At 60.8% G+C, this 26,958-nt stretch overlaps 13 protein-coding genes and 1 non-coding gene across 14 annotated transcripts; 8 read left to right on the top strand and 6 right to left on the bottom strand.

Moving 5' to 3' along the window:
* Window positions 1-384: 384 nt before the first annotated feature.
* On the top strand, window positions 385-3,929 carry pccA (Propionyl-CoA carboxylase, biotin carboxylase and biotin-carboxyl carrier subunit; the record flags this gene model as incomplete). The annotated part of the gene is made up of 3 exons (XM_062776364.1): window positions 385-403; window positions 447-1,146; window positions 1,184-3,929. The coding sequence occupies 3 exons, from the start codon at window positions 385-387 to the stop codon at window positions 3,894-3,896; spliced, it is 3,432 nt and encodes a 1,143-aa protein (XP_062632348.1). The 3' UTR covers window positions 3,897-3,929.
* Window positions 3,930-4,072: 143 nt separating this feature from the next.
* Window positions 4,073-6,101, bottom strand: atg22-1_0 (Autophagy-related protein 22-1). The gene is made up of 5 exons (XM_062776363.1): window positions 5,831-6,101; window positions 5,103-5,793; window positions 4,819-5,068; window positions 4,499-4,778; window positions 4,073-4,465 (listed from the first exon to the last, which is right to left on the bottom strand). Exons 1-5 carry the CDS (start codon window positions 6,035-6,037, stop codon window positions 4,172-4,174), a joined length of 1,722 nt encoding a protein of 573 aa, XP_062632347.1. The 5' UTR covers window positions 6,038-6,101; the 3' UTR covers window positions 4,073-4,171.
* Window positions 6,102-7,622: 1,521 nt separating this feature from the next.
* On the top strand, window positions 7,623-8,391 carry LOC62_07G009803 (uncharacterized protein). Its single transcript, XM_062776362.1, has 2 exons — window positions 7,623-7,701; window positions 7,752-8,391. The coding sequence occupies exons 1-2, from the start codon at window positions 7,635-7,637 to the stop codon at window positions 8,291-8,293; spliced, it is 609 nt and encodes a 202-aa protein (XP_062632346.1). The 5' UTR covers window positions 7,623-7,634; the 3' UTR covers window positions 8,294-8,391.
* An 899-nt stretch (window positions 8,392-9,290) lies between these two features.
* BSC6_1 (Bypass of stop codon protein 6) lies at window positions 9,291-11,241 on the top strand (the record flags this gene model as incomplete). Its single annotated transcript, XM_062776361.1, has 6 exons — window positions 9,291-9,592; window positions 9,632-9,719; window positions 9,758-9,862; window positions 9,920-10,558; window positions 10,598-10,773; window positions 10,828-11,241. The coding sequence occupies 6 exons, from the start codon at window positions 9,291-9,293 to the stop codon at window positions 11,165-11,167; spliced, it is 1,650 nt and encodes a 549-aa protein (XP_062632345.1). The 3' UTR covers window positions 11,168-11,241.
* Window positions 11,222-11,739, bottom strand: LOC62_07G009801 (uncharacterized protein). Its single transcript, XM_062776360.1, has 2 exons — window positions 11,401-11,739; window positions 11,222-11,352 (listed from the first exon to the last, which is right to left on the bottom strand). The coding sequence occupies exons 1-2, from the start codon at window positions 11,715-11,717 to the stop codon at window positions 11,265-11,267; spliced, it is 405 nt and encodes a 134-aa protein (XP_062632344.1). The 5' UTR covers window positions 11,718-11,739; the 3' UTR covers window positions 11,222-11,264.
* Window positions 11,740-12,049: 310 nt separating this feature from the next.
* On the bottom strand, window positions 12,050-12,567 carry LOC62_07G009800 (uncharacterized protein; the record flags this gene model as incomplete). The annotated part of the gene is made up of 2 exons (XM_062776359.1): window positions 12,050-12,146; window positions 12,197-12,567. The coding sequence occupies 2 exons, from the start codon at window positions 12,565-12,567 to the stop codon at window positions 12,050-12,052; spliced, it is 468 nt and encodes a 155-aa protein (XP_062632343.1).
* Window positions 12,568-12,758: 191 nt separating this feature from the next.
* On the bottom strand, window positions 12,759-13,268 carry LOC62_07G009799 (uncharacterized protein; the record flags this gene model as incomplete). The annotated part of the gene is made up of 1 exon (XM_062776358.1): window positions 12,759-13,268. One exon carries the CDS (start codon window positions 13,266-13,268, stop codon window positions 12,759-12,761), a length of 510 nt encoding a protein of 169 aa, XP_062632342.1.
* A 640-nt stretch (window positions 13,269-13,908) lies between these two features.
* On the top strand, window positions 13,909-15,297 carry LOC62_07G009798 (uncharacterized protein; the record flags this gene model as incomplete). Its single annotated transcript, XM_062776357.1, has 2 exons — window positions 13,909-14,143; window positions 14,180-15,297. The coding sequence occupies 2 exons, from the start codon at window positions 13,909-13,911 to the stop codon at window positions 15,295-15,297; spliced, it is 1,353 nt and encodes a 450-aa protein (XP_062632341.1).
* A 46-nt stretch (window positions 15,298-15,343) lies between these two features.
* On the top strand, window positions 15,344-15,906 carry LOC62_07G009797 (uncharacterized protein; the record flags this gene model as incomplete). The annotated part of the gene is made up of 2 exons (XM_062776356.1): window positions 15,344-15,541; window positions 15,577-15,906. The coding sequence occupies 2 exons, from the start codon at window positions 15,344-15,346 to the stop codon at window positions 15,904-15,906; spliced, it is 528 nt and encodes a 175-aa protein (XP_062632340.1).
* A 2,246-nt stretch (window positions 15,907-18,152) lies between these two features.
* On the top strand, window positions 18,153-19,043 carry LOC62_07G009796 (uncharacterized protein; the record flags this gene model as incomplete). Its single annotated transcript, XM_062776355.1, has 1 exon — window positions 18,153-19,043. One exon carries the CDS (start codon window positions 18,153-18,155, stop codon window positions 19,041-19,043), a length of 891 nt encoding a protein of 296 aa, XP_062632339.1.
* A 1,002-nt stretch (window positions 19,044-20,045) lies between these two features.
* STL1_6 (Sugar transporter STL1) lies at window positions 20,046-21,787 on the bottom strand (the record flags this gene model as incomplete). The annotated part of the gene is made up of 7 exons (XM_062776354.1): window positions 20,046-20,438; window positions 20,474-20,746; window positions 20,785-21,003; window positions 21,039-21,317; window positions 21,355-21,542; window positions 21,577-21,676; window positions 21,716-21,787. The coding sequence occupies 7 exons, from the start codon at window positions 21,785-21,787 to the stop codon at window positions 20,046-20,048; spliced, it is 1,524 nt and encodes a 507-aa protein (XP_062632338.1).
* Window positions 21,788-22,664: 877 nt separating this feature from the next.
* LOC62_07G009794 lies at window positions 22,665-22,749 on the top strand. The gene is given in 2 exon segments: window positions 22,665-22,701; window positions 22,715-22,749. It is a non-coding gene; the product is annotated as a tRNA-Gly (tRNA).
* Window positions 22,750-24,074: 1,325 nt separating this feature from the next.
* Window positions 24,075-25,112, top strand: yfmJ_3 (Putative NADP-dependent oxidoreductase YfmJ; the record flags this gene model as incomplete). The annotated part of the gene is made up of 1 exon (XM_062776353.1): window positions 24,075-25,112. The coding sequence occupies one exon, from the start codon at window positions 24,075-24,077 to the stop codon at window positions 25,110-25,112; it is 1,038 nt and encodes a 345-aa protein (XP_062632337.1).
* Window positions 25,113-25,458: 346 nt separating this feature from the next.
* Window positions 25,459-26,267, bottom strand: LOC62_07G009792 (uncharacterized protein; the record flags this gene model as incomplete). Its single annotated transcript, XM_062776352.1, has 3 exons — window positions 25,459-25,963; window positions 26,061-26,116; window positions 26,175-26,267. The coding sequence occupies 3 exons, from the start codon at window positions 26,265-26,267 to the stop codon at window positions 25,459-25,461; spliced, it is 654 nt and encodes a 217-aa protein (XP_062632336.1).
* Between the last annotated feature and the right edge of the window lie 691 nt (window positions 26,268-26,958).

Here is a 26,958-nt window from a genome sequence, read left to right as displayed (position 1 = left end):
CAGAGCGGGCGAGTTGTTGGTGGGGATGCGTGTGTGGAATGGAGTCGGAGTTGGCCGAAACAACGCGGCGAGGTTACACTTCGCTCACTCCCAGCCAACGACAGCTGGTATGCTTGCAATCAGCGTTCATAATCAGTAGTAGCCGTGATACGCATGCACCTGGCATGTAGGTCGAGAAGAAGAATGCAAGAGCAGAGACGACGCAGTCAACCCAGCAGCGCGTTCAACAGATAACAAGTCCCTCGCTGCCGGCTGCTGCCGTCTCTGCGCGTTCGGCCCCCGTCAAGTAACCGGCTAAGCGGGAAAGCAGCAGCAGCAACCCCAACGCAGGCCAACTTTATAAGACCACAGTGTAGCTGCAGTGTCTCATTCACCACAACGGCCATGACGAGGACAATACCAAGTGGGCCAGTCACCAGGAGAGCAGCAGCACTGACCCCCCTCAGACCGGCCGCTGCGCATCCTCGTCGCGAACCGCGGCGAGATCTCGCTCCGGCTCCAAGCGTCCATCCTCGCGCTCGGCCATGTCCCGCTGGGCATCTACACGGCGCATGAGACGGCACATGCACCGCACCTGCTCCACTTGGACCGGGCACAGCGGCTGCTGATCCCGGGCGACGGCGCACGCGCGTACCTCGACATCCCGGCCCTCATCGCCGTCGCGACAGAAGCCAAGGCCGACGCCGTCATGCCGGGCTACGGCTTCCTGTCCGAGTCGCCCGAGTTTGCGCAGGCCGTCACCAACGCCGGCATGGTGTGGATCGGCCCCCGGCCAGAGACGCTCGCACTGTACGGCGACAAGTACGCCAGCAAGAAGTTTGCCGACGAGGCCGGCGTGCCGGTCCTCCCGTCGACCAGCTCGAACGCGAGCCTCGCCGAGATCCAGGCGTTTGCAAAGGGCCTCCCGAAGGGGACCAAGGTGCTACTGAAAGCGCTTGAGGGTGGCGGCGGACGCGGTATCCGCATCGCGCAGACGGATGCCGACATTCCCGAGGCTTACGAGAGCTGCAAGCGCGAGGCGCTGGCCAGCTTTGGCAGCGACAAGGTGTTCGCCGAGCCGTTCTTGGTCGGCGCGAGGCATATTGAAGTCCAGATCGTCGGCGACGGCAAGGGAGGCGTGCGGGGCGTCGGCGAGCGCGAGTGCAGGTGAGTGTGTAGCAGTGGGGGCGATGGCTAACGTCAGCCTCCAACGGCGACACCAAAAGGTCATCGAGCTGTGTCCCTCCCCGTCGCTGGTCAACCAGCCGGCCTTCCGTGCCGCCATCATCGAGGCCGCGCGCACCCTCGCGGCCAAGGGCAAGTTTCTGTCGCTCGCGACGTTCGAGTTCCTCGTGCTCGCCCCGACACCCGAGTCAAAGGGCTACTTCTACTTCCTGGAGTGCAACCCGCGCATCCAGGTCGAGCACACGGTCACTGAGGAGGCGTACGGCGGCATCGACCTGGCTGCAGCGCAGATCCGCACCGCGCTTGGAGAGCCGCTCGACGCTGTGCTCCCCCCGATTCCTGCAACGCCGCCCCACGCGGCACTGCAGCTCCGCGTCAACGCCGAGCGCTTCCTGCCTGACGCCAACGCTGTCGGCACAACCGGCACACTGACGTCCTTTGTTGTACCTTCCGGCCCCGGCGTCAGACTCGACACGGCGGCACACCCGCCCCTCGGGGGCGAGATTGGCGCGTACAAGCAGGGCCTGGCGTTCGACTCGCTGCTCGCCAAGATCACCGTCGTCGCGGCCGACTACCCTTCGACTGTGGCCAAGGCCCGCCGCGTGCTCGAGCACGTGCGTATCGGCGGCGTCGGCACGAACCGCGCCCTCCTGGTCGCGCTGACCGAGTCGGACAATGTCATCCACAACCGCGGCGTGTCGACACGGTTCGTCGAGCAGAACTTTGACGCGCTGCACAAGCGCATGGTCGAGCTCGAGAAGCAGTGGGCGGCGCAGGCTACGGCCGAGGGAGCTGGCAAGGACGCGGTCGAGCCGGGATGGAGCGAGGCTGATCTGCCTCCTGCGGCCGCTGGCCAGGCGTACATCAAGACGCATCTCCCCGGCCGGCTCGTCAGCCTCACGCTCAAGGAGGGCGCTGCAGTGCGCAAGGGCGACGCGGTTGCCATCCTCGAGAGCATGAAAATGGAGCACACTGTGCGCTCAGAGGTGTCCGGTACCGTCGTGAGGCCGGTCGCGTCCGAGGGCGACAGCCTCGACGACGGCGCGGCCCTGGCGCTGATCACGGTCGACGAGAATGCCAACGACGACGACGGTGGCGCGGGCAAGGAAGAGGCCATCGACCTCGACTTCAAGCCGCCCACGCTGGTCGAGCTCGAGTCGGTGCGGGCAGAGTACGACGACGACCACGCCGTGCGGCAGAAGGGCACGGGCAGGCGGCGTGCGCGTGGGTACCGTACTGCACGAGAGAACCTCAACCACCTCGTCGACTTTGGCTCGTTTACAGAGTACGGTGACCTGGCGCAGGCGGCGCAGGCAAGCCGCCTCAGCCCGGCCAACCTCGCTGCCACGCGCAACGACGGCGTCATCGTCGGCTGGGGCAAGGTCAATGGCTGGCGCACCGCCGCGTGTATCTACGACTATGCGGTGCTCGCGGGCACGCAGGGCCACTTCCACCACCTCAAGCTCGACAGGATGTTCAAGAGCGTGCTGGACAACCCCGCCCCGCTCGTGCTGTACGCCGAGGGTGGCGGCGGCCGCCCGGGTGACGTCGACGTCACGGGCATCGAGGTTGCCGGACTCAACACGCCAAGCTTTACCCTCCTCGCGCATGTCAACGCGCGCGGTATCCCGATTGTCGGCATCGCCAACGGTAACCTCTTCGCCGGCAACGCGGCGCTGCTGGGCTGCTCCGACTTTATCATCGCCACCGACGACCCTGGAACTTCCATCGGCATGGGTGGACCGGCCATGATCGAGGGCGGCGGTCTCGGCGTCCTCAAGCCCGAGGAAGTCGGCCCTGTGCGGACCACGCACCTGGCCAACGGCAACGTCGACATCCTCGTCAAGGACGAGGCCGAGGCAACCGACCTCGCCAAGACGCTCATCGCCATCTTCCAGCCGCCGCTCCGCGCGCCGCAGGAAGGCCGGACAGCGTGGTACTCGCGCGACACGCGCCTGTTCCGACACGTGGTCCCGATCGACCGCAAGCGCGCGTACGACATCCACTCGGCGCTCGACCTGCTCAGCGACGACGGTACGCCGTTCTTGGAAGTCGGCAAGCACTGGGGCCAGTCGCTCATCACGGGCTTTGTGCGTGTCAAGGGCGTCGCGGTCGGCGTGCTCGCGTCCAACGTCCTCTCGCCTCTCGGTGGCGCCGTCGACGCGCCGAGCGCACGTAAGGGTTCGCGCTTCCTCAACATTCTGACCAAGACGCGCGCGGCTCACGTCATCACGCTGTGCGACACGCCCGGCTTCATGGTCGGCACCGCCGCCGAGAAGGAGGGCGGGCTGAAGGACTTCCCGGCATTCTTTGCGGCCTGCGCCGCGTTCACCGACTCTGGCGGCCGCTTCTTCGGTCTGACAGTGCGCAAGGCGTACGGCCTCGGTGTGCAGGCGCTGCTCGGCGGCTCGACGCTCGTGCCCTTCCACTCGGCGGCGTGGCCTACGGGCGAGTTTGGTGGTATGGGTATCGAAGGCGCAGTCAAGCTCGGCTACAGCAAGGAGCTCGCGGCCGTCGCCGACCCCAAGAAGCGCGCCGAGCTCGAGAAGAAGTTTGTGGACGAGCTTTACGTCCGTGGTCGCGCAATCAACATGGCGCAGAAGACCGAGATCGACACGGTCATCGACCCCGCCGAGACGCGTGACTGGCTCGAGCGGTGTCTCGACAGCGTCGAGCCGCGCGTGGCCTGGTGGCTGGAGCGTAGGAGCAGGGGAGGCTGGTCGAGGTTGTAGGCAGACGCAGCATGAATAGAAGTTTAGCAATTGCGCGCGTCGTTGCAATCCCCATGACGGCATCCGCCAAGGTGGTCAAGCGAATCATCTACACAGTCAACTTGTCAGGGAGGAGACTGACCCAGACGACTTGTAGGTGTTCTTCTTAACCGCCTTGATGAACGTCGTGATGGTGAGTGTCAACTCGCCGCCTCGGTCAGTCTGACAATCCGGGAGGCGACACGCAGCGGCAACCAGTGCCGCTGCGGGGATAACATCAGGCCGCTGCCACGCCTCTACAGCTTGCCCTTTGACTCAACCACCACAGCCTCAACCTCGCCCGAGCTGCTGGACGGATTGCCGAGCTTGTAGATCCGCTTGGCCTCGTCGTCGAGGTACTGCCTGCACTCCTTGTGCGACTTCTTGACGTCGACGCAGACGAGGATGGCGGTGGAGACCACGCCGAGAGCGAGCAGGAACGTGAATGGCATGTTGCCGTTGCCTGATCGGTCTTGGATCGCGCTCGACACAAACGGACCGATGAAGGACGACGTCTTGCCGATGATGGAGAAGAGCGCGAAGAAGAGGAACTGGTGTAAGCGGAGTACGAGTGTGGAGCTTACCTCCTTGCCGCGCGGGACGACCTCGGAGATCATGGCCTGCGAGATTGCGTACCATGGGCAGACGAACACGCCATAGTAGGCCTGGTAGAACCAAAACTCCCAGGTGTTGTGGAAGCCGAAACCCTTTTGCGTGATGCCGATACAGCCCCACACGGCGAGGAGGTTGATGAAGAGGGCGTTGACGAGCAGCATCGTCTTGGTGCGGATGACAAACTTCTTCTGGATGAGCCAGAAGACTCCGATACCGATGGCCTGGGCGCCGATGCCGTCGATGAGGAGGCTGGGGGTGTGAGTACAGCAACATTGGGTAGGAGACCCACTAGTTGAGCATCTTCGTGTCGTATGACACGACTTCGTTCTGCAGCGTCGCAATGACCGTCACCAGCGTGTTGAGGCAGTCGCCGAGCATAAAGTACGCGGCGAGGTAGATGAACGTCTGCTTCAGGCGCAAACAGAGGCGGAAGGCGTGGTAGATCTGCTTGACACCGGCCGTCACGTACGTCGTGTTGGGAGGCAGCTTGTTGCCGGGGCGGTACTGTTCGAAGAGGAGCCACGGGATGGCACAGAGGACTGGGGTCAGTGGCGTCGAGTGCACCGCACTCACTCCACACGCCGGCACTGTACGCGCAGACATAGCTCAGCGCCTTGGTGTTGCTATCAGGCGCGTCGGTGATGATGGCGACAAGGATGCCGGCCAGGATGGCGAGGACCACGAGCTCACCGACCGAGCAGACAAAGAACGATACGTTGGCTAGCCGGTTGCGCTCCAGCATATCGCGCTTCTCAAACATCTCCTGGCTGATCTGCCCGGCGGCGAGCTCGTGCTCGCTCTCTTGCATCTCTGGCAGATCGCGCGCAAGCCCCGGGAATGCAGCGGTCCAAAAGGTCAGCGCGCCCTGGTACCCGATCAGGCCGAGGATGTAGAGGGCCGTTCCGGCCTTCCACTTGTTTGGTGTCATGACACCGAGCCAGCCAAAGCTCACGCCCCATGCGAGGACAGTGAATGCCGTCGTGATATGCGGGCGCCACGTGCCATAGTCTGCAAAGCTGCCGATGATAAGGAACAGGACGGCCTGGAACGCAAACGACAGCCCGTTGGTGATATACACGATCGAGTTGATGTCCCGCACGTGTCCGTACGCCTCGAGCACGCACCCCGTGCCCGTGCCGCAGGGGACCGTGCCGCGCGCCGACGCCGGGTCCCAGCCCGCCTGGTACAGCAGGTTCTGCCACGCGCTGATGGCAAAGTTGAACGGCCCGAGGCCAGAGTTGCCGACATAGTAGAGGTACCACGACTGGCATGTGTCAGCGCACGTCAAGCCCAGCACTCACCCAGAGCTCCTTGCGTGTTGTCGTCTTGCGCTCGCCCGTGATTGGAAGCGGAGAGGCGAAGAGCGTTGCCTCGTCGTCGGTCATGATGCTGGGCGGGCCGGGGCCGAGATGCGGGGTGACGCCGGCGTCCCCCGCCTCGAGCTTGTGATGGTCATGCGACCCGTGCGACACCTTGTCGCTATAACTTGCGCCATCGCCAGTGGTCATGATGAGTAAGAGTAGAGTGGAACATGGCACAGGAAGTGCACGAGTTACTTATCGGCCCACTGGCTGGGCAGAAGCACGAATAGCCCGCCCAGCCTCGGCAGCAACAGGCAGGAAGTCAGCGAGATATGTGAAAGCTGAGGCTGTCAACGTGCGTTTCGTCGCAGTGTGCGACGTGGGCAGGCAGCCGGCCCAAGGGGGGGGGGGGGGGGGGCACTAGGGCCTCAAAGCAAGAGGAGGATGCGTGCGGCAGATGTACGCCGAGGACTTCTGGCAAGGTCAAAGGCCAGGGTGGGAGGCACGGTGAGTATCGGGGCAGAAGGGGTTGCAGCACCCTTGACGTCATGCAGTGGCCTCCGAGTCAGGCGCAGCACCAGCGGGCTTGGGGACTGGCTGCCTGCGGTGCGGGCGCGGTTAGTTGAGTCACGGGGTGCGCGGGGTGAGAAAGATACAGCGTGGACGGGGCAAGATATAGCGACGGGCATGGCGGAGGGCGGAGGAGCAGAGAGACACGGGGTGCATGTTTGGGCCTTGGTCGTCAAGGCTGCAAAGGCTACAAAGGCTACAAGGGAGGCCACATGGCGGACATTCCAAACAATGCCCCCCTTCCACCCTGCAGGCCCTGTAGTGTATCTGGAATCGTGGTGGACGGGCGGAGCGAGCAGGGCTGAGTCAACCACGTTGCAGAGTGCATAGGTTATAACTGTAGACTGCAGCTGAATAGAACTGGGTAAGCAGAGGCACCCCCGTCTGGAGGTGACGGCCTCCTCGCCGCCGATGCTTCCCGGAGTCTTGTCTGCCGCACTGGACTTCGGACTTCGTCGGCGTCCAACATCAGCCGTCACTCATGCTAGATCGCGTCGAAGAAGCATGTCGCTCCACGGTCTTCGTCGGAGGGCGTTCCCGAGTCATTTGCTGTCATTGAAGTACTTACAGAGGCGAGTGACGCGCTTAATCTAGACGCCAATCAACAGTGCCAAGATCCGTCTTCTCCGGCCTCGTGACGGGCGTCCTACCTCGTCGCCACCACTGCGGCCAAGCTCACGACGTCATGCACAACGGTCCAGATCTCAGCACTGTCGTCATAAAGTTGCGGCGCGGCACACCGCATGAGCCAGAACTGCGGCTCCTGGCCCCAGACAACCGCAGCCAAGACCTGCTCGGCGGCGGGTGGAGCACGCACCAGCGGAAATCCTCCATCGTGCCCAAACCCGACGCCCGATGGTGGGCAAGCGTGCCGTCCTGGCCGTGAACCCCTCAACCGCCGCCGCTACCACTTCGCTGCTGCGCGTCAAGCATGCACGCTGCGCCACGGCCAAACTACATCATAGGGGTTGTTGGTGGTGGAGTCGATGCCGCGCGCCGCGCGCCGCCGCGCGGTGGAGTGCCACTGGCTTGGGTGGCGGATGACATCATGCTGGAATCCCGGCGCTGGCTCCAACGCCCAGCACGGCGCAGCCGTCTTGGCGGTGCACACCTTTGACGAACAGCCCATGATGGGTGGCATGCAAGAGGAGCGCAGCGAGCATGGCTCGTACATATAAGAAAGAGGTGGCGCGGGGAGGGGATGTCACCTCGCCAAACCTAACCCAAATCCACAATGCTCGGCTTCACCATCGGCTCGTTTGTCCTTTTCGCCGCGACCGTCCTCCTCCTGGTGGCTTCGAGTGAGTAAATGCACTGGTGTTCATAATGGCGCCACTAACGCCACGCCCAGTCTCGCCACCCACGGTCGCCAAGCTTGGTTTCCTCAACTACCACACTGCGGGCACCGTTGTCCGCTTCGGCGTCTTCGGTGCATGCCGCACTGGTTCCGGCTTGGCCAACCAGTGCACGTCGCGCAGCGTGGGATACAACCTCAATGCAGTCGTGGCCGGCTTTGACTTCTCCGACGGCATGTCGAATGCCACTCGCGCATTCATCCTCCACCCCATCGCGTGTGGCGTGTCTTTCATTGGCTTCCTGATCGCCTTCTTCTCCGACCGCTTCGGCCTCATCTGCTCGTCGCTCATCACCTTTGTGGCCTTCATCCTCTCCCTCATCTGCATGGCTGTCGACTTTGCCGTCTTCCTCTACGTCCGCCGCCACATCAACAGCCACGCCCAGGGTGGCGCGTCGGCCAACCTCGCCGTGTCAATCTGGCTTGTCCTCGCCGCCACCATCCTCCTCTTCCTCGCCCAGTTCATCGTCCTCTTCGAGTGCTGCTGCGGCGGTGGCAAGAAGAAGAGGCAGCAGGCGCCTATGAAGGAGGTTGCTTAAGCTGGTCCATGTAGCTTCCAACCAACCCCTACCACTAAATGTATCACTTAATTCCCTAGTCACCACATAGAACCAACCCTAGCCCACTCGCTCAGCATGAATGAGATTAACATCTACCACATCCTTCCGGGTCGTCCTGGAATAAATCGGCCTATCTTGGAGGGGCCTCATATCGGAGCAGCCTCTCTCCAGAAGCGCTGTGTCCGGCCGCAGTACTGCCGCAGTCACTCCAAACGGCGTCGCGCGGGCGTGAAGCCGCGCTTTGGTGCAGCCACAACGCCACGCCGCTCGTCATGCCGGTTTATCGCACCGGCCCATATCCGTGACGCCGACTCGTTCAGTACGATCGGCCACGGCTTAAGCATCCGTCCCGGCCTTTCGATGCCGGCGTCGCTGCGACGACTCATGAAACGGAGAGAGGAGTCGTTGGCAGAGTGGCAGCACGGAGCAGCACCGAGCCACCCGGCGGCCGTCGGCACGACTTCGGCCAGTCGGCAGCTCTACGGTGCATGCGAGTCACGCGCCAGGCTTCCCGGGTGAGCACACCCGTCAACCCCGTGGAGGTGTACGGGGCCGCGACGCAACGGAGGGGGTCGGGCCGAGGAGCGAGCCCCGTTGTCTGCTTACAATATCGGCAAGGAGCAAACGGCGTTGTCGCAAACAGTCGGGCGCGCTTGTGCACCGGTGTCTCGGCCCCGCAGAGGTACAGCCGTGGAGGTTGCCCGAGCGAGACCGAGCGACCCACGCGTGGCGCTCCACCAGGCGAAACCTCGCTAAATCACCTTGTTGCGCCGATGCCAAGCCTTTGTCGGTCCAGCCCGATATTTTTACGGGCATTAGAAAAGCCTGAGCATCCTAATAGTTGCGGAACGAGTCGAGCAAGGTCGCATTAGAAACCGGCGAAAAAGCTAACCTCGGACCCACACCGACCCGCACCGAATCCCCGCTCATGCCCCGCATGCCGTGCCATCCTGCCGACTTACCAGCCGACAGGTGCATGTCGGTCGGTTTGCGAGGCAACAGCAGTTTATCCTCAAAAGAGCGGGATCCCGACCATGTTGTCGTCTCCACATTCCCAGTACTAGCCATGTCGTCGCAAGTGGCCCCGCTGCCCGCGGCGGGCGACGCCCCACACGCCGATGCCACCAGCGTCAAGGACGAGCAGAACCTCGCTGTGGCCGACACCGAGAGCCAGGCGACGCAGCAGGCGGTAGACCACACCCACCATACCAGCTACATCTTTGAGCGGCTGCGGCGGGATATGCCGGCGCCGAGCAAGATGCGCCAGCATGCCATCTAGTGAGAACCCCGTGCGCCAGACCAAGGCTAACAGTGCAGTGGCGCACTCATGCTCTCCATGCTGTTGTGTGGCTGGAACGAGGGGTCCACCGGCCCGCTCATCCCCCGCCTGCAAGAGTACTACCACGTAAGCCCGCCGCTTTGACGCCCCCGACTCACACGCAGATCAACTACCTCGTCATGTCGCTCGTCTACACGACCATGTTTGTCGGCGCAATGATCGGCGGCCTGAGTAACATCTGGATCACGGACAGGATTGGCTTTGGACTCGTGAGTGGCGGGGGGGGGGGGGGGGGGGCGTGTTTGGCCGGCCACTAACTCTTGCAGATCTGCCCCCTCGGCGCCCTCTCCCAGTCGATCGCGTACCTGCTCATGGGTACCGGCGGCCCGTACGGCCTCTTCCTCACCGCTTTCGTGTTCAACGGCTTCGGTCTCGCAGTGCAGGACGCGCAGGTCAACAACCTCACCACTCGGTTGCCGCACGCACACACCAAGATGTCGTTTGTGCAGGCGTGTTTCGGCCTCGGCGGCATGGTCTCACCGTTCATCTCCACCCCGTTCGCCGCCCACGTCAAGGACGTGTACCGCTACTACTTTGTCGCCATGGGCATCGGACTGATCGCCATGGTGCTCATGCTCCTCGCGTTCGACAGGCGCACCGAGGAGCAGCTCGTCGGCAAGCTCGACATTGCCGCCATCGAGGGCAGGAAGGAGGAGGTGGTCGAGCTGCCCGTCGTCGAGAAGAAGGAGGACGTGCCTGAGGAGTCAAACCACGACAGGGCGATCCGCCTTGCGCAGACCGGCACCGTCGGCGAGGCGGGTCTGGCTGGCGATGCTGTTGTTGCTGCTACTGGCACTGGTGACGCTGAGACCGCGCCCAAGGCCAAGGTTACCTCGGGCGAGAAGATGAAGCGCATGTTGACAACCCCGACCGTGTATGCCCTCATGGCATGGTCCTTTGTTTACGTGAGTGTGGGGGTGTGGAGCTAGTGCTGATATTTTCAGATTGGCGTCGAGGTCTCCATCTCTGGATGGCTTACCACGTACCTCGTGCGCGAGCGTGGTGCAAACGCCAATGCCGGCTTTGCTGTCACCGGCTTCTGGGGCGGCATGACTGTCGGCCGTGTCGTCCTCATCCCGTTCACCAACAAGGTCGGCTACCAGTTCTCCATCTACTTCTAGTGAGCCGCGGCGTGATCAGTGACCCCACCTACATTGTCGTGCTGACGCCCCAGCTCCCTTATTGCCATTGCCCTCGAGTTTATCATCTGGTACACCAAGTCGGTGGTCGGCAACTCGATCTGCTTTGCGTTTGTCGGCTTCTTCATGGGGCCAGTGTACCCCGTGGCGCTCATCAAGCTGTCCGAGATCCTTGACGACGACATCCGCGGAGGCGTCATGGGCATGATGGGCAGCATGGGCGGTGCAGGTGCCGCCGCGGTGCCGTTCATCACTGGTGCCGTGTCGGACCGCTTCGGCATCTGGACGCTTCAGCCCATCGGCGTGAGCATGATCGGCGCCTACATCCTCCTTTGGATGATGGTCCCGCGCCACAAGATCGGCAGCAAGAAGTAGACGATACAGCAAGCAGCAGGTAGACGGTACATACAGCGCATCTATAATCGGAACATGTACAATATCTCTAGGTGCTGGGAACATGCGGAGCACTAATCTAGTATGCCGAAGCGGACACGACGAGCGACGAGACGCCAGCCGCCACACCGCCGCCGCGGAGAATGGTACCGTAGGCAGAGGTGGCTCTGAGGCTCAGTTAGCGGGGCTCACGACTTGAGTCGACGCCGACTCACAATGTGGCCTCCTTCTCGCGCACACCACAGACCGAGCACCACGAGGGCTGGAACTTCTGTCCGAGCTTCTCGTGCTCGACGTGCTGGAGCGCCTGGCGGGCGAGTTTGAGGTCGTTGGAGTTGTAGCGAAGCATAAGGGCAGCGTCGACGGGCTGGTGGCCCTCGTCGACGAGCGTGGCGAGGTGCTCAATGTCGGCTGGGATCTCGCCGCACATGTGGCGCCCGTACCAGCTGGGCTGGGCGTACGTCTCGAGCTGCTCCGACATGAGCTGCGTGCGCGAGGACGTGGGGGAGAGTGTTGTGCTGTTGGGTGTCATTGTTGTGTTGTGACTGGTGTTGTTGTTGTTGCTGATGTGGCTGCTCGGACGACACAGAGGTCGCTATTTATGCTGGTTGAGGCTGTCGGTTACTTTGCAGTCTTGGCAATGGCGGTGTTGCCGTGGCGGTGTGGTTTTTCGGTCTGGACGTCATTGATGGACATGGACGCCTGTCTCCCAAATGACTTCTGCCAAATGCTTTTTCCTGTTCGTAATTGAGGGCGGAGGCCAGGAGCCATCTCCGCCCCCCCCTCGTCCTTCCTTGGCTCATGGCTGCGGATCCTACAGATATCATCCCCGACATGGTTGCATATGAGTACATTGCATCCTAGCTACAGGCCGATCCCAACAACTGCAACTCCAGCGACTGCAGCCATCGGCGCAGCGGAATTGCCGCCATGGACGACGCGCGCGGCCTTGGCTCGAATCCTGCGCGGGTTGTCAGTGCTCTCCCCGTGGTCCACCGGATGTCGACTCACGCAGCGGCCTCGACCTCGCGCCCGTCACACACGGGGCAATACAAGGGCTTGAACTTGTCTCCCTTCTTGACGTGAGCCACGTGCTCCAGTGCTAGGCGGGAGAGGTGCTCGTCGTTCTCGTTGAGCCGGAGCATGCGCCCCGCGTCGGACGGGTCGTGCCCCTCGCTCACAAACAGTGTCAGGAGGTCAAGGTCGGCGTCGGCCTCCTTGTGCACCGTTCGGCGGTACCATCCTGCTTTTGCATGTGCAGCAAGGCTCGCGGGGTCGATGGGAGCAGAGGGGGCAGAGGCTCGTCGAGGCCCGCCCGCTGAAGGGGTTGTTGTTGCCGGCACAGCCAGGCTGCCGCGGCCGTTCCGTTGGATCATAGACATGTTGCTGATTATGATTGTGATCGATATGGGTGGCGAATCATTTGCCACCCGAGATGCATATATAGCTACATGTGACACGCCAGGTTGAAGACATCGGAGCCGCTGGTGAGTCTTGGCACTGTTGTTTGTCTGTGCCTCGCGGTCACGCACGCGCCTTGGCGACGAGTTGCGACGGGCATGTCGCACATCTACTACAAGGGCTGACTATGCCGCTCCCTCTCGCCGGACTGGCTGGCAATAGCGCACAGCTGGCAGTGGACGGGTTGAAACTTGAACCCCCACCGCAGGTGCCGGTTGTGGACTAGGGCGGCGCGTGCGCGGTCCTCGTCGTTGTCGTTGAGGCGGAGCATCCGGCCGACTTCGTCCGGGGCGTGGCCCTCTTTGACGAGCGTAGCCATGGCATGAAGATCGGCGACGACCTCACCGCGGAACTTTCGACGGAACCAGCTTGGCGTAGCGTGCGGGTACAGCTCGGGCGTTGGCTTGGGCGGCAGCTCTGCGCGTGACGAGGAGGCAGACATCGGCTGGGAGAAGGGAGGCGGGTTGTGCGTCGGCGTGAAGGCCAAGGGCGAGGAAGTGGCGAACACCTTGGCCTCGGTGCTGGCACCGTACGATGGGGGAGCGGGCTCGTCGGCTGGTTGCCGGTTGGCTTTGATGCCTTTCCCGATGCTTGACTTGTGGTCTTTGCGGTCCTTTCCCATGGAATACTGCCTGTTGATGAACTAGGCCTGGAGATCATCAGCCGCGCAAACTAAAGTAACTTGTTGGTGTTTTGAGTCGATGCCGGCTCCGCGCGTGCGACTCCCGACGTCATACTCCGCGCGCGGCTTGGCTCTTGGTAATGCACCGCAACAGCGGCGACGGTGCTCTGCGTGCTGTCCTTGGCATGCAAATGGTGCAGTTATCCGGCCAAACTCGGAGTGCACGTGCTGACCTACTGTAGGAGGCTGCATTCGTCCCCGTGCTGCGTGGCCGCCTGTTATCGGTGGGCGGTGGAGGCTTCGAGTTGGGGGGAGAGGCAGCCGAAGCAGCTCGGCAGTCCACCGACTGGGTTAACACCACTTGGCACTCGAGCATCACATTGACCGACTGACACTTGCGACAAGTATTCCACTTGATAGCGCAGTTTCCGCGAGGCATCAGACTCATAATGAGAAGGACACACGGATGCCAAGGATGGGGATGCCGTGCGGGGACCCGCCTCCACCACGCGTCGTTTGCAGGGGGAGCTTGGCTGGCTGACGCGATGTCGTCGTCCTCATCTCGCTCTCACTTCCGCAATCATCTCTCGCTCTCTCCCTCGAGACATCCAATCCTTCTGGCAAAGTAGTAACATCTACAATGACCACGACAACGCCACTTGTCCTCCCAGACGACATTCTTCTCGAAATCCTCTCGTACCTCGACCCACGAGACGTCGTCGCCGGCTACAACGTGTCGCGTCAATGGCGCGAGGTCATTCGGAACTTTCAACTCTGCAAGCCATTCTTCGTTGAATACGACAACACTTGCCCGGTGAAGAAGCGGAGTGTGATTACTGGTTCGAAGAATCGGGTCACGGATTGGGGTGCCCTCTGTAAGCCATTGTCCTTGGTCAAGGCTGACCCCGCAGCGAACACCCTCGTCCGGCAGGAACGTCGATGGGCAAGGTCTGACACCGTTCTTCGCTGGTCACCGACCATTTTCCACGTACCCCCGCTACCGTGGAAGTTTGGCGGCTGCCACATCGACGTATTTGAAGATACGTTGCTAGTGCAGAGGATCAGTTACGTCCCCTTTAATCCGGAGCGTCGCTATCGGCAACCCGACCCTGTCCGTCATCTCTACTTCCTGGACCGCTACACGTTTGAACTCAAGTTTCCCGCTGTGCTGGTGGCCGAAGGCGACATGGTTTGGATTATTCAAGAACAGACTATCGGCCCGATTATCATCTGGACCCATCTGAGTGATCAGCGCTACGGTGGCGGGCTCTTTCCCGAATCGCAATACCAGAAGATCCACGTCTTGCTGCCAGACGACCTTGCAGCCAAGTTTGGCGTTTCAACCTCTGATCTGCCCCTGGTCCCTGGCTTTAAAGTGGTGGCACACTTCTTCCAGCTGCACTTGATACCAGAAATGATGCCGTTCACCATCAAGGTTGAACGTGAGGACAGCACGCTCCGTCTTCTGTTGGCCCATCAGTTGTTCGATGAACAGGAAATCCACATAACAGAACTGGCCCGTACTGATGGGCGGACAATCGATCGCCCCCAGCCCCACAACATTACCTTTGCAAAGCCGATTGAAGATCTTCTTGCTGTGCCGGACACGTATGACCACGGGACACACCATATGCCGGTACGGCACACCCGACGTGCATATGCTGACAGCCACCAGGAGATTACACTTGACAAGTTCTTCATCTTTCGCAGCTCCGATCTCGTTCAGGTGTACAACCGCATGACGTCGGATTTCCTAATGTGTATCCCGTCCCAGAACAAGGATATGTTCCCAGCAGCCGTGGCGTACGACCTACAGAGTGCCATCCAGGAAATCGCAACCGCCAGCAAGTATTGTCCGCCTCGGTTTCCGACCGGCAATGCAATGACCATCAGGGGCGACATGCTCGGCTCTATGCCTGGTGACGATTTCGAATCCCCTAGAGCCTACCATAGGTCATGTGCGCCAATGTCCAACGAAGAAGTCTGGACAAACTTCACAACCCTTCCTGCCGAGTGGGTCTGCTGTTAGGCGATCAGCGCTTATCCCTCTCAGAACAATCATCGCGGGTAACGACATGGTCATCGTCTACGACTGTCTGGCGCTGCAGATTATCAAAGATTACCAGAGCGTCTTCTATGACGCCTCCTTGGAGCACTCGTGGGTGCGATCAGCTGTCGTTGGGCAGAACTCTATCATCATCGGGTATGGAGCCCAAGATGGAGCCCCTCGACACACGTGCACGTCGTGCGGTACACGGTTAACCCTGGCTTTGGTAAGTCAGCTGTCGAAACGACCTAACTTCCTCAGGAAGGCGTCATGGTCGTCCTCGACATCGAGAAGGTCCTCCTCCCGGTGTCTGATGATCCGCCGCCCGTTCCCCTGACGTTAATAGCAGAGCCGGTGGACACTACCATGTCCCACGACGCAATCTACCAGACGGTGCCGCTCAACGGGGTCCAAGAAGCCGAGTATCGCACGGCTCGGGCGCACGGTCGCTTCAACCCGGACTCGGCGGCGGCCCGACACAACGCAATGATGGCGCCGTGGCAGGCGTGGTGGAGCGAGGCGGACTGTGCCGAATATCGCGAGGTCCGCAATGCACCGCAGCCTCCATGTAAGTTATGCTGGTGTGGATAACGCTGACCGGGTTAGATGGCTTGCGGGTGGTGGACTTTGGGCCACAGGATTGAGTATCCAGTTTTGTGTTAGCGGCAGGGTGTCGGCTGATAGAGGTTAGAGGAGTCGCCTCTCAAGAACGTGGCTCGGGTGTGTTTGCGACAGTCGCCGACCACAATGGGAGAGGCTTGGTCCGGCTCACCCGCTCGGGCTAGTGACTTTCAGAAGGTCAGGAGGCTTGCAACAATCACCGCAGACCACTGGGCGATTGGTTTAACAAACAACCCGCGCGACTGCTTTCATCGGTGCCTGCCTGATGAGGCGCCGACCATGATGGAGCGAACCAATCGCTCACATTGAACCCTTACTGTGCGAGTAGAACAATGAGAGATATCCCTCGCACTTGAGTCATCATACCTGACTGCGACCAACAAGCGCCGACCTTTCAAGCTACCTGATGCTCCTGCCGTGCGGCATTTCCTGGGGCCTTCTCACCGTTCTTACCGTAGCCAGCCGGCCTCGAACTCACCACCAGCACTAAAGGCATGTGTAATGCACATTGATAACACCCCAACACTGGCCTCACGGTGGCTGCCAAGCCAGCGAGACCCTTAGATGAGGCTGAGTCGCGCAGCGCTCCTTGTGCGAAGCATGGCAGGATTCCAGCACCCTGTGGCGCCGATACACCTGGATAAGATTGCTGCCGGTGACGATCGAGCTGGGGCAACGTAGTCGGGGACGCAGTTTCCTGGGCAGCAACTACTTACGCACTTGTCAATGACCTGCAATGCTGTTGCTTACAAAGTCGGCGGCTGAGTACTCTTTACCTCGACGCAAAGAACATGAGAGTGGGTCGTTCTGAAATACAGCGATCTGCGCGGCATGCTCAATTCATCTCGCAAATCGCGCAGTGGGACACAACGGTGCCGCTCCCAGAAGACACGGGAAAGCCGACAATTCATTCATGCGGCGACTGAGGCTCACGGGGCGCTGTCGAGCTTAGCGCGACGAGGAGAGCATGGAGGGCGAGTCCCTCTTCCCTACGCAACGACGAGGCCTGCTCGAGCTCCCGAGCCAGGAGTGGAGGTCGCGTTGCTCGCTGTCTGCGTTTGAATCAAGGGATGCATCGCCACCGCAGCTCACGCTGCCCGCTGTGTAGGCTACAGCAAGCTCGCCCTCCACCTGCCCCCTGCCACCCTTCAATGCAGCCTCACTGTTCAGATCGCTTGGCATTCCGTGGGTTTTCTCAGGTACGCCACCGACGCGAAAGAACAGGTACACACGATCGTCCGCCAGGGCGACAAGGGTTCCGAGACAGGGACATTGGAATGCGCGCAAGAGTCTGTCACCAGAACCAGATGGGGTTCGGAGCCAGATATAGAGCAAAGGCCGATGCGGGAGCAACGCCCACCGGGGCAGTGCTGCAAAGCACTTGAGAAGAGGCCAGAGGTTGCACAAGCTGAGGAACTTGTGGGCGTTCATGCCTCTCCTCGGACTGCTATGCCCTTGCAAAGAAAGAGCCCAACCAAGGTATATGTAGTGAAGGCCCGTCGACGCGTTGGGGCGAGGTAACAACCAGCCGGAATGGCAAGGGGCGGCCACGAACCAAAGGCCACGAACCAAAGACCACGCGTTTCCAGTCCTGGTTATCACAGGGGCTACAGGGTGGCAAGGACCTTGCGACCGCTGGCGATGTCCCATCAGAAGGCATGGAGCCTGAGGACGATTGCGTGGGTTTATGGGTTACCTCCCCTCGAGGAGTACAGCTCGGCTGCCATCCTCCACCCCCGAGGTATTCCCCGACGCCGTCGGCTTCGGGGCTTATGCAGGCGGAAGGAGGACCTCCGCTCGGGGCTGAATCCGGCTCGGCGACTGCTGAGACGACGCGTTTCAGTGCCGAGTGACTCGCAAGCCGCCGCCCGCGGAGACCGGCCCGGCGAATGATGCGGCGTGGCGCCCCAACAAAGTGCACTCTGGCGCTGTGGCCGAGCGTGGCGCTCAATCAGACCCGATAAGGGAACCGAGTGCTTGTTGTCGTCGTGAGCGGCAGCAGATGAACTGTGTGGCAGAAGGTCTGGCGGAAGCGTGTGGTATGGTTGCGCACCCAGTGCAAGCATATAAGGTGGATTCGTCGTTGTCTGCTCATCCATTCACACTCCCCAGAGTCGACAGGTAAGTCCTTTAGCTTCTTAGATTCAAGATGTTAACTCTGGGCAGATATCCGCCCCTCCGTACTCGACTCGCCAACCACCACTGGGGCCGACACAATGCGCCACATCGTTTCATCTCTCCTCCTGTTGGCATCTCTCGCCTCGGCGACGTTGACCCCGACCCGGACGACCCAGTTCTGGGGCCAATCACCCGCCAAGCGACAGGTGCAGCCTTCCAATCTCCCCAACAACTGCATCTACACCTGTGGCCAGTTTTCGCAGGAGCTCAATGGCATGTGTGCGATCACCACCTCGCGCTGCGAGTCGGTCCAAGCAGCCTCGGGAGCAGCATCCAACGACCTCGGGTGTAACACCTGGTCTTCGAACTGCAACCAGCTGGCCGCACAGTACGAGGCGAGCTGCGCTGCGTCGACCAACAACTGCGTCGACTGCAGCACCGCGTCAGCAGACGCCAACAACATGTGCACCCAGACTGCTATCAACTGCTTCAACGACCCGGCTATCAACAACGGACCCCAGGACGCCATCATGCAGTGCTACGTCGCCAAAGCCGTCTGCGACTGGGAGCTGTCGCTCCTGTCCCAAGTCACGCCCTGTGGAAATGCCAACTGCGCCGCCGGGTGCTACACGCTCGTTGCGTTCTCGTCAATCGCTACCTACCTGAACAGTCTTTGTTCGAACGCACTTCCCGATGGCAACAGCTGCTTTAACGGGTACTTGGCCATTTTCAACTCTGTCTCGGCCCAGGCCGATGCTTGCTCACGGGGCACTGGCTACACAGCGTGCAACTCTGTCGGTATTTTTACTCGCCCGTGCAGCTACATGACCAGCGCTCTCCAAGCTGGCCTTGCTGCAGGTGTATCTGCGTGCCAAGCAGCCTTGACTCCGGGTTCGCCAACCTACACCAAAGACTTCAACACTTGCGCCACCGTCTACGGGTTCAACAGTGCCTTTATTCAAGAGTACATTTCGGCAAACGGGTGCTGAGCGATGTCTGCAGCACTGGTTCACTAGGCGACCTTCTTTAGACGTTACGGACATTACTTTTGATGACATGTTTTTCAATGATGCCACCATCTTCCAATCGACTTCACTGCAGAGCGACCTGCTGGACATTATTGGCCAGTCTGTGTCAACGGTGGTGAGGGCAGCCCACCTGACAAGTAGGCAGGTGTGACCCACACAGTTGCCATACTCCCCCAGAGGAAGAGGGACGGAGAAGCCGGGCCGACTCTTTGCCTCGCACTGCCGATTCAAGGCACTATTGTGATCCCTCTCGGGAGCACAAACAGATCGACAGCCACCCCACTTTGCTGATGATTCGCATTCCCCGGCACGAACGCCCAGCTCGCGGATGTTATCGAGGGTGGCGGCGGTTCATTCTGCTGAACCGAACACTGCAAACCCTGAGTTGAGCCCCCCGCAGCCGTGGCAAAGGCTCCAAAAGATCGGCTGCGGTGCGGAGGGTTAGTGTCCGAGTTGTGCGGATTGACGGCGGCCAACTGTCGGGGTCTGTCGAGGAGACTAGGCTGGGTGGTGAACTCGTAACCCCTGTACACACAGAGCACACACACGTGTGTTGAACACCAAGGACAAAGTGGGAGGGGCATGGTCTGAGGTGAGAGGCTTCAGTTTATAGGGTGCCACTGTGCACGCTATGTGGTTAGATAACATGAGCATGCAGGAGGTCATCGCGCCTCGCACCGATACACAGTCACACACACACACACACACAAAACAGATCTCCTCCACCCCCAAACCCCGGCCGCCAATCCCCTTCCTCCTGGGACAGGTCCGGATTCAGCGAACGGACTCGAACTCCCGCTGCGATAACCAGAGGGAGTAACAGTACTACTGCTGCTGTTCCGTGATCACCACAGCTGCGCACAAGTTGTGCGGTGCTGATGGAGCGCTCGCGCGCCCAAGGCGTCGGCATTCGCCGCCCAACGAGTACACAAGAACAATGGTACATTCGCTGCTCTCATTGAATCATGCCTTCTCGACCACGGCTACCTCGTGCTTGACGTCACCATCGCTCCCGGCGTGCTTGAGCTGCGGCTGGAACGCGTCTTCCGAGTCTTCTGGGGGGAGTCGACCGCCGCCGTATCCGTTGCCGCTTGCGAACAGCTTGTCGACGCTCTCGAGCGACAGGCCGGCCGTCTCGGGGTAGAAGAAGTAGATCGGCGGGAGGAAGCACGCGTTGATGATGGCGAAGACGATGTAGAACTTGTACCCGATATTCTTGATACCGATTGGGGTGATCTGCACCACCATGTAGTTGAAGATCCAGTTGCACGCTGTCGAGATGGCCGAGCCCTTCTGGCGCAGGGCGAGCGGGAGGATTTCAGAGGGGTACGCCCAAACGACGGCCTGGAAGCCGATCTGGAGTCAGCCCATGTGCTCCAGACGGCACTCACAGTGAAGAGGGCCATGTAGACGAACAGGAAGGCGACGGCGGCACTGCCGGCGGCCTTGTTGCCATCCTTCTCGACCAACAACACCACGCCCGCCTCGCACGCAAACATGATGACCATGCCCGTGATGCAGCTGAGGAGGAGCTTGCGCCTTCCCACGCGGTCAATGAGGACCCAGGGGATGAAGGAGGCGATGAAGAACCACGTGAAGAGGACGCCGGAGATCAAGCGGGTCATGTTGGGATCGAGGCCCGCGGCGCCCATGATGGTTGTGGACTGGGGTGGTCAGGTGGCAGTCTAAGTCACGGAGTCACATAGTATGTCAGGGCATTCTGCCCGCCAAGCTGCTGGAAGAACTGGATGCTGCACGCGATGAGGAAGCGGCGACGCGACTTGATCTTGTCGTTCTTGAGCAGGTCCTTCCATCCGCCCGAGCCCTGCTGGCGCTCATACTCGATGGCCTCGATGATCTCGTCGTGCATTTGGCGGACCTCGTCGCTGTCCATATTGAGGCCTTTGAGTCGTGCCACGACCTTCGTGTGAGTTGTGTTCCCGCCTTTTGACCCACCTTGAGCGCGTCGTCTACCTTGCCATGACTCGCGAGCCAGCGGGGACTCTCGGGGACGATGAAGATGAGGAACAGGATCGGGATCTGAAAGCACGCCTGGCACGCGACCGGGATGCGCCACATGTGCAGTGCCTTGCTCTTGCTTGCGCCATAGCCGGCCCAGTAGGCAATCATGACGCCGAGGTTGAGTACTGTCAGTTGGACGCAGATGAACCGGCCGCGGATCTTGGGGGGCGAGATCTCGGACTGGAGCACGGGTGCCGTCGACGCGATGAAGCCCTGCGATCAATATTGCCCAGCACCTCTTCGTACTCACAATGCCGATCCCCGAGAAGATACGCGCGCCGATCATGACGCCCGAGCTGGACGAGGCCGCCTGCCACGCGGTCCCGACCAGCATGACGAGCGTGCCGACAAGAAGGCTGTACCTGCGGCCGATCCTCTCGCCGACCAAAGAGCAGAGGATGGACCCGATAAACGCGCCAATGTCGTACATGGAGACGACTGAGGTCAGCGCCACTCGCTTGTGATGACCCACTTGTTCCCAGCATCGTGTTGTCCTTGGGCTTGTTGAGGTCGAGCTTGAACGTTGACAGGAAGCCATGGCTGTTGTCCACTCCGCCGACAACACCTTGGTCCTGGCGGTCAGCTTGGCCTGAATGTCAACACCAACTCACATAGCCGAACAACAGGAAGCTCAGCGCGTTGAGCGCCGTCATGGTGTAGAGGAGGGGGCGTCCCTTCAGCATGTTGGGTGAGTGTGATGCGACGTGTTGCGGGGGAGAACCCCGCCTTCAAGCCTTCTTAAGGATCGACAAGCTCGAGTCAGCTGGCCCATACGGTTGTCGAGTGTCGGCGCACCAACTGACCCCGCTCAACAGCCCCGCTACAACCCCGCAACTCCCACAAGGTCCAGCCAGCGTCTTGCGTGATGGTCAGTCGCCATGCCGATTGAGCCGAACCCCAACACCCGCCGGAATGGCAACGTGCCCGCGTTAGAGTTCGGCCGAGTGCTGCGCTCGCACATTCTGCTCCCCGCCATTGGGCACAGAGTGATCACCTGCTGGAACTATCTCGGTATCCAAGGATGAATAGAGGTGGGATGGGGAAGTCGCGTCTGTAATTAGAACGGCTGTGATCGGTATCCCGCGGCAAGTGACATGTTTGGAGGGTGATTGGCGTCGTGCCTTGCTTGCATCACGCGCGCTGTTTACAGGGCACTTGACCGCCGTACGGCCCCGAAGTTGATGCACAGGAGACACGTCGCCCCAGCCGCGCCGCGATTCGATTGAACGCGGGGCACTGCGCGTTGGGAACAGCGGCACCGGGGTTCCGGCGTGTGGAGTGGGAACCGGCCTGTGTTAATGAACAATTATGGCCTTTGAGAACGAGCTGAAGGGGAGGGACAAGGCTCAGCGGAGGCCGCAGGGAGGAGGGGGAGGAAGTGTTGATGCAGAGTTGGGGCCGGTACTTCGGCGTGCATGCATGACGGATGCAGCAGATTGCAGCAAGACGTTGACCAGGGTTATGCGAGGAGATTGCAATAGGAAGGAAGCTAATGCTTGCGCCAGGACAGCGTGTCGACGCAGTAGAACTCATAAATTAGCAAAAACTGCCAAAATCACAACACCAATAGTCTAGTGGTTAGGATGCTTCTCTTCCATGTTCTGGTAGTTAAGAAGCGGCCGGTGTTCGAATCACCGTTGGTGTAGGCTACAGCTGCAAAGCAGCGCTTACCTTTTGGCCTCGCTCCCTCCTGATTCGCCGTGACTCGACGATGGGCCAACCTTCCCTCTTCTGGCCTTCCCTGCCACGCTCAAGTCACCCCACGTGGAATTGCTCCCGACAGTGGCACTGACGTCATTAATCCCGCAATCCGCAATCCGATCGGAAAATCTTGTTGGTTGCACCCACTCCGATCTTTACGGCGACCCATGTCTCTTTGCTCGACCAAGGGGATGTCCTCCGCACCGTCCATTCCACGGACTGGCAGCGCTGATAGCATAAGCAGGCCGACAGCTGACAGCGATAATCTTGTCAATCGCCGATCTATCATCCACACACATGCTCACTCTGTGCTCTGTTCTCTGCTCGTATCGAGCTCAGGGCCACGTAGCCTCGACCCCGCGTCTGGATCGTCTCACGGCCAGGCAGGCACTCACTCAATCTCGCAACCAGCCAGGCCACCCGGTGCGTACCGGTCCGTGATCATTCTCACTCGTCTTGGCTTGCCCAGGCCACACCACCGGGTACTGCTGATCATCGCCCGACTGCTCGCGCCATACTTTTCGCTTGTCCATGCCCCGACGTCACTGTCGGTACTAGTCCGCGTACAAGCTGATAATGGCTTATGCCCCACTAACCCCCGCCCCGCTCCTCACCTCCAGCGTCCATCCCATCGACTCACCTCCTGACGACCCGCTTGGTCATCTCGGACCCCGGCGCCGGACCCAGCATCGAGCTCGCCACCTCTGACAGCGCGGAGCAGTTCCACGCCCACACGTCCTCGACATGTATTTAACGCGACGGCCAGACGACTCCAAGATGACCACCACGACCTCCCTCCACTACTACACCCACTCGCACTACCACCCCCAAGCAGCCGTTCATCGAAGAGACTACTTTGGTTTCACAGATTGCACACCAACAGAACAACACAAGCAGAAGCAACATCAGCTAAAGCCAAAGCAACACCAGCCAAAGCCACCCAAGCCGAAGCTAGTCATACCGCAGCCCAAGCCGCTCCATACAACCTCGCACTCAGCCTCCAACTCGCACTCAAGCTCTAGTTCGCACTCGAGCTCCAAGTCGTATACCGCCTTTCAGTCCACTTCAAACTCGCACCCCGCCCCGAACCCAAAGCCCACGCTGTCGCCCCTTCGCAGCGTAACCTCCACCCTCTCGCGTCTTTCAAGCCGAGCCCAAACCACCCGCCCCAGTCGCAAGATCCCCGAGCCTCTGAGACACCCCATTAGAAGCCTCCACACCTCAACCACCGCCTCTCTTCCCCACCACTACCTCCCAAACCACCTCAAGATGTCCGTCCAGTCCACCAAGGCCGTTGTCCTCGACCACCTCGTCGACGGCGAGGTCTCGACCAAGAACTTCCGCCTCGAGAGCAAGCCCGTGCCTGAGATCCAGGATGGCCAGGTCCTCGTCCAGGTCGTCGCCTTCTCCCATGAGCCTGCCCAGCGTCAGTGGATCGACGCCAACACCGACGAGCGCCGCCTGTACACCACCCTCATCAAGCCTGGAGAGACGATCCGCGCGCCGATTGTCGGCCGTGTCCTTGCGTCCAAGCTCCCCAAGTACCCCGTTGGCACCACCCTTGCTGGTTTCCACGGCTGGGCCGAGTATGCTGTTCTCTCCGAGGGCGAGATCTTCGCCGCTGTCCCGCCCACCGCCGATGGCAAGGTCGACCTCCATGCCCTTGACGTCTTCGGCCTGGCTGGTAACACGGCGTACGTTGCCACTGCCGAGTACGGCAAGATTAAGCCTGGCAGCACGATTGTCGTGTCCGGCGCCGCTGGTGCCATCGGCTCGCTCGTCGTCCAGCTCGCCAAGAAGGTGTTCGGTGCCGCTCGCGTCATCGGTATCGCCGGCGGCAAGGCCAAGTGCGAGTGGGTCAAGACGCTCGGTGCCGACGAGTGCATCGACTACAAGTCGTCCGACTGGGAGGAGAAGCTCCGTGCGGCTGTGCCCGACTATGCCGACATCTACTTTGACAATGTTGGCGGCCCGATGCTCGACGTCATGCTCCAGCTCGTCAAGCCCAACGGCACCATCGTCGTCATCGGCGCCATCTCGACCTACAACGGCGAGCCGCTCAAGATCAGCAACTGGCCCCAGGTCATCTACAACCGCCTCAACATCCGCGGCTTCGTCAACCTCGACCACCCCGAGCTCATTGCCCAGGGCCAGACCGACTTTGCCAAGTGGATCGGCGAGGGCAAGATTGACGTCGATGAGATCCAGACGGTCGTCCACGAGAAGATCGAGGACGTGCCCAAGACTTGGCTCCGTCTCTTTGACGGCTCGGCCAAGGGCAAGATCATCTCGCAGATCGCCGCTTAGGCAGCGTGAGTGTTATAGACAGCCTCAGTGTTATAGATTTTAGTCATTCGACGTTGATTATGCCCGTCATGGGCGTGGAGAGCGAGGTGGTTTGGCTGACCGAGACGGTGTGCGACGATCCGCACCCCTGCACTGAGGTTTAGCAGTACACCTGCTTACTGATGCTGTCAGCTAGTGTATTAAATCGGTGTGCCAACTTACCTCGATACTCATCCTCTGCCATTGTCTATGGACCGAGTGCTACGCCATCAGTGGGCCGCTCACATCTGCCCGGCAGCGTGGCAGCACGCACCACACGTTTGAGGGCGCCGGGATCGAGCCCGCGAGCATCCTTTGATCGTGCAGCTCACTTCTTGCCGTCATAACGACGCTTCCTGTGGCAGCCTGATGATGCTTGCCTCCTGTCAAGCCTTAGCGAAGGCGTTGGGTGGTGAATGTTGCAATGCCGGGGCAGTTGCGGAAGAACACCAACAAACCGTTCGACCAAGCCTACCACCCCTCTCTCCCGAACCTCATTCCGCTCACCCCTCCCCAACCCGCTCCCAATGACTTGGGGGTTCTCGCCACATTCCCACTCCGCCAGACCCCGTGCCACCTGCCACCTCTTGACCCCACAGACCAACTCCTCCGAGGATAGTAGCGGGCCGGTCGCGAAAGCGCAAAGTGAATGCCGCATACCGGAGGTGAATGCACCGGTAACGTCGAACACGGCGTACCGGTTGACGTGCCCACTTGAACCACCCCGCTGGCTGTACGCGTCGCTAACGCATTGGCGCAAACGCTGCTTACCAGCGGGGGTGATGACACGGCGCTGTTGACTGCGCCGCCTGGTCGCCTCGACCAGTGATTCGCTTCAGGCCGATCATTGCGAGCCGTCCACCTCCGTCAGTCTATCATTAGACACGCATTGGAGAAAGGACAGTCATCTCATACACGGATCAGCCACACCTGGCAGCGCCCAAGCGTCGCGTGGCCATGTCCGGCGGCGTTGAAATGGCGAGTGGCTGCTTCGGTGTGCCGGCCGACCTCCGAACTGGCGCCTCCGCTTCGTTAAGCGCACACCAGTGGCGCAGTCACCTCGTTGGGCACGGCGCCGCTCCGTCCACTGCGAAATGCGCCTTGGCACCACTCCGAGACGCCCAAGAATATCCCCATCGTCGTTGTCGTGTCTCCGAGTCAGTGAGGAATGGGAGCGGAGGAGAAATGGAAATCAAGTTGAGCCGTGGCATCAAATGCTCCGCTGCTACAGTATCCAGATCGTCGTCCTAATTTCCAAGTACTGACTGATACGAGTGGGACACTGCGCCACAGTGGGTTGGGACACTAGCCTCTTGGCAGAGTATCTCGAGGAGCGTGCGTATCGGGCTTATCGGCCAATGCGCGCCTTGGGACAGATAGCTAGCTGCGCCGAGCTCCTACGCTGAGTGGCCCGCGCGCCGCAGCGCGTCCCTGCACCGCGCAAGCAGCGATAGCCAGAAAGCGGCATCGCGGTTGCGCGGCCGTACTCGCAACGATACAATGCATGCTCGGCCTGTGACATGCACGCCTTGCTTGAGCTCTGCCACGCTTGCAGGTCCCACTTCCCCCATCTGTCGAAGGGTGGGGCAGAGTGGGTCGGGAGCACCGAGAGTCAGGACGCCGGCGGCGTATTACAGGGTCGGGGGCGGCGTGAACATCCCTCCTCCCGGGTATGCATGCTGGTCGCCTTCTTGCTCTTGGGGCAGATGACACGCGACGCCTGTAGACACACACGGCGTCAGCTCACCTCGTGAGCCTCGCAAGACTGGGGTTGGAGTTGCCTGCTCGATCAACGGTTGGGGTCCGGCCCGATACCGACGTGGAGCAC

The sequence above is a fragment of the Vanrija pseudolonga genome, chromosome 7 (assembly GCF_020906515.1).
Source record: "Vanrija pseudolonga chromosome 7, complete sequence".
NCBI lineage: Eukaryota > Fungi > Basidiomycota > Tremellomycetes > Trichosporonales > Trichosporonaceae > Vanrija > Vanrija pseudolonga.
Note: the sequence above shows the minus strand (reverse complement) of the source record. Positions and strands in the feature narration are given on the sequence as shown.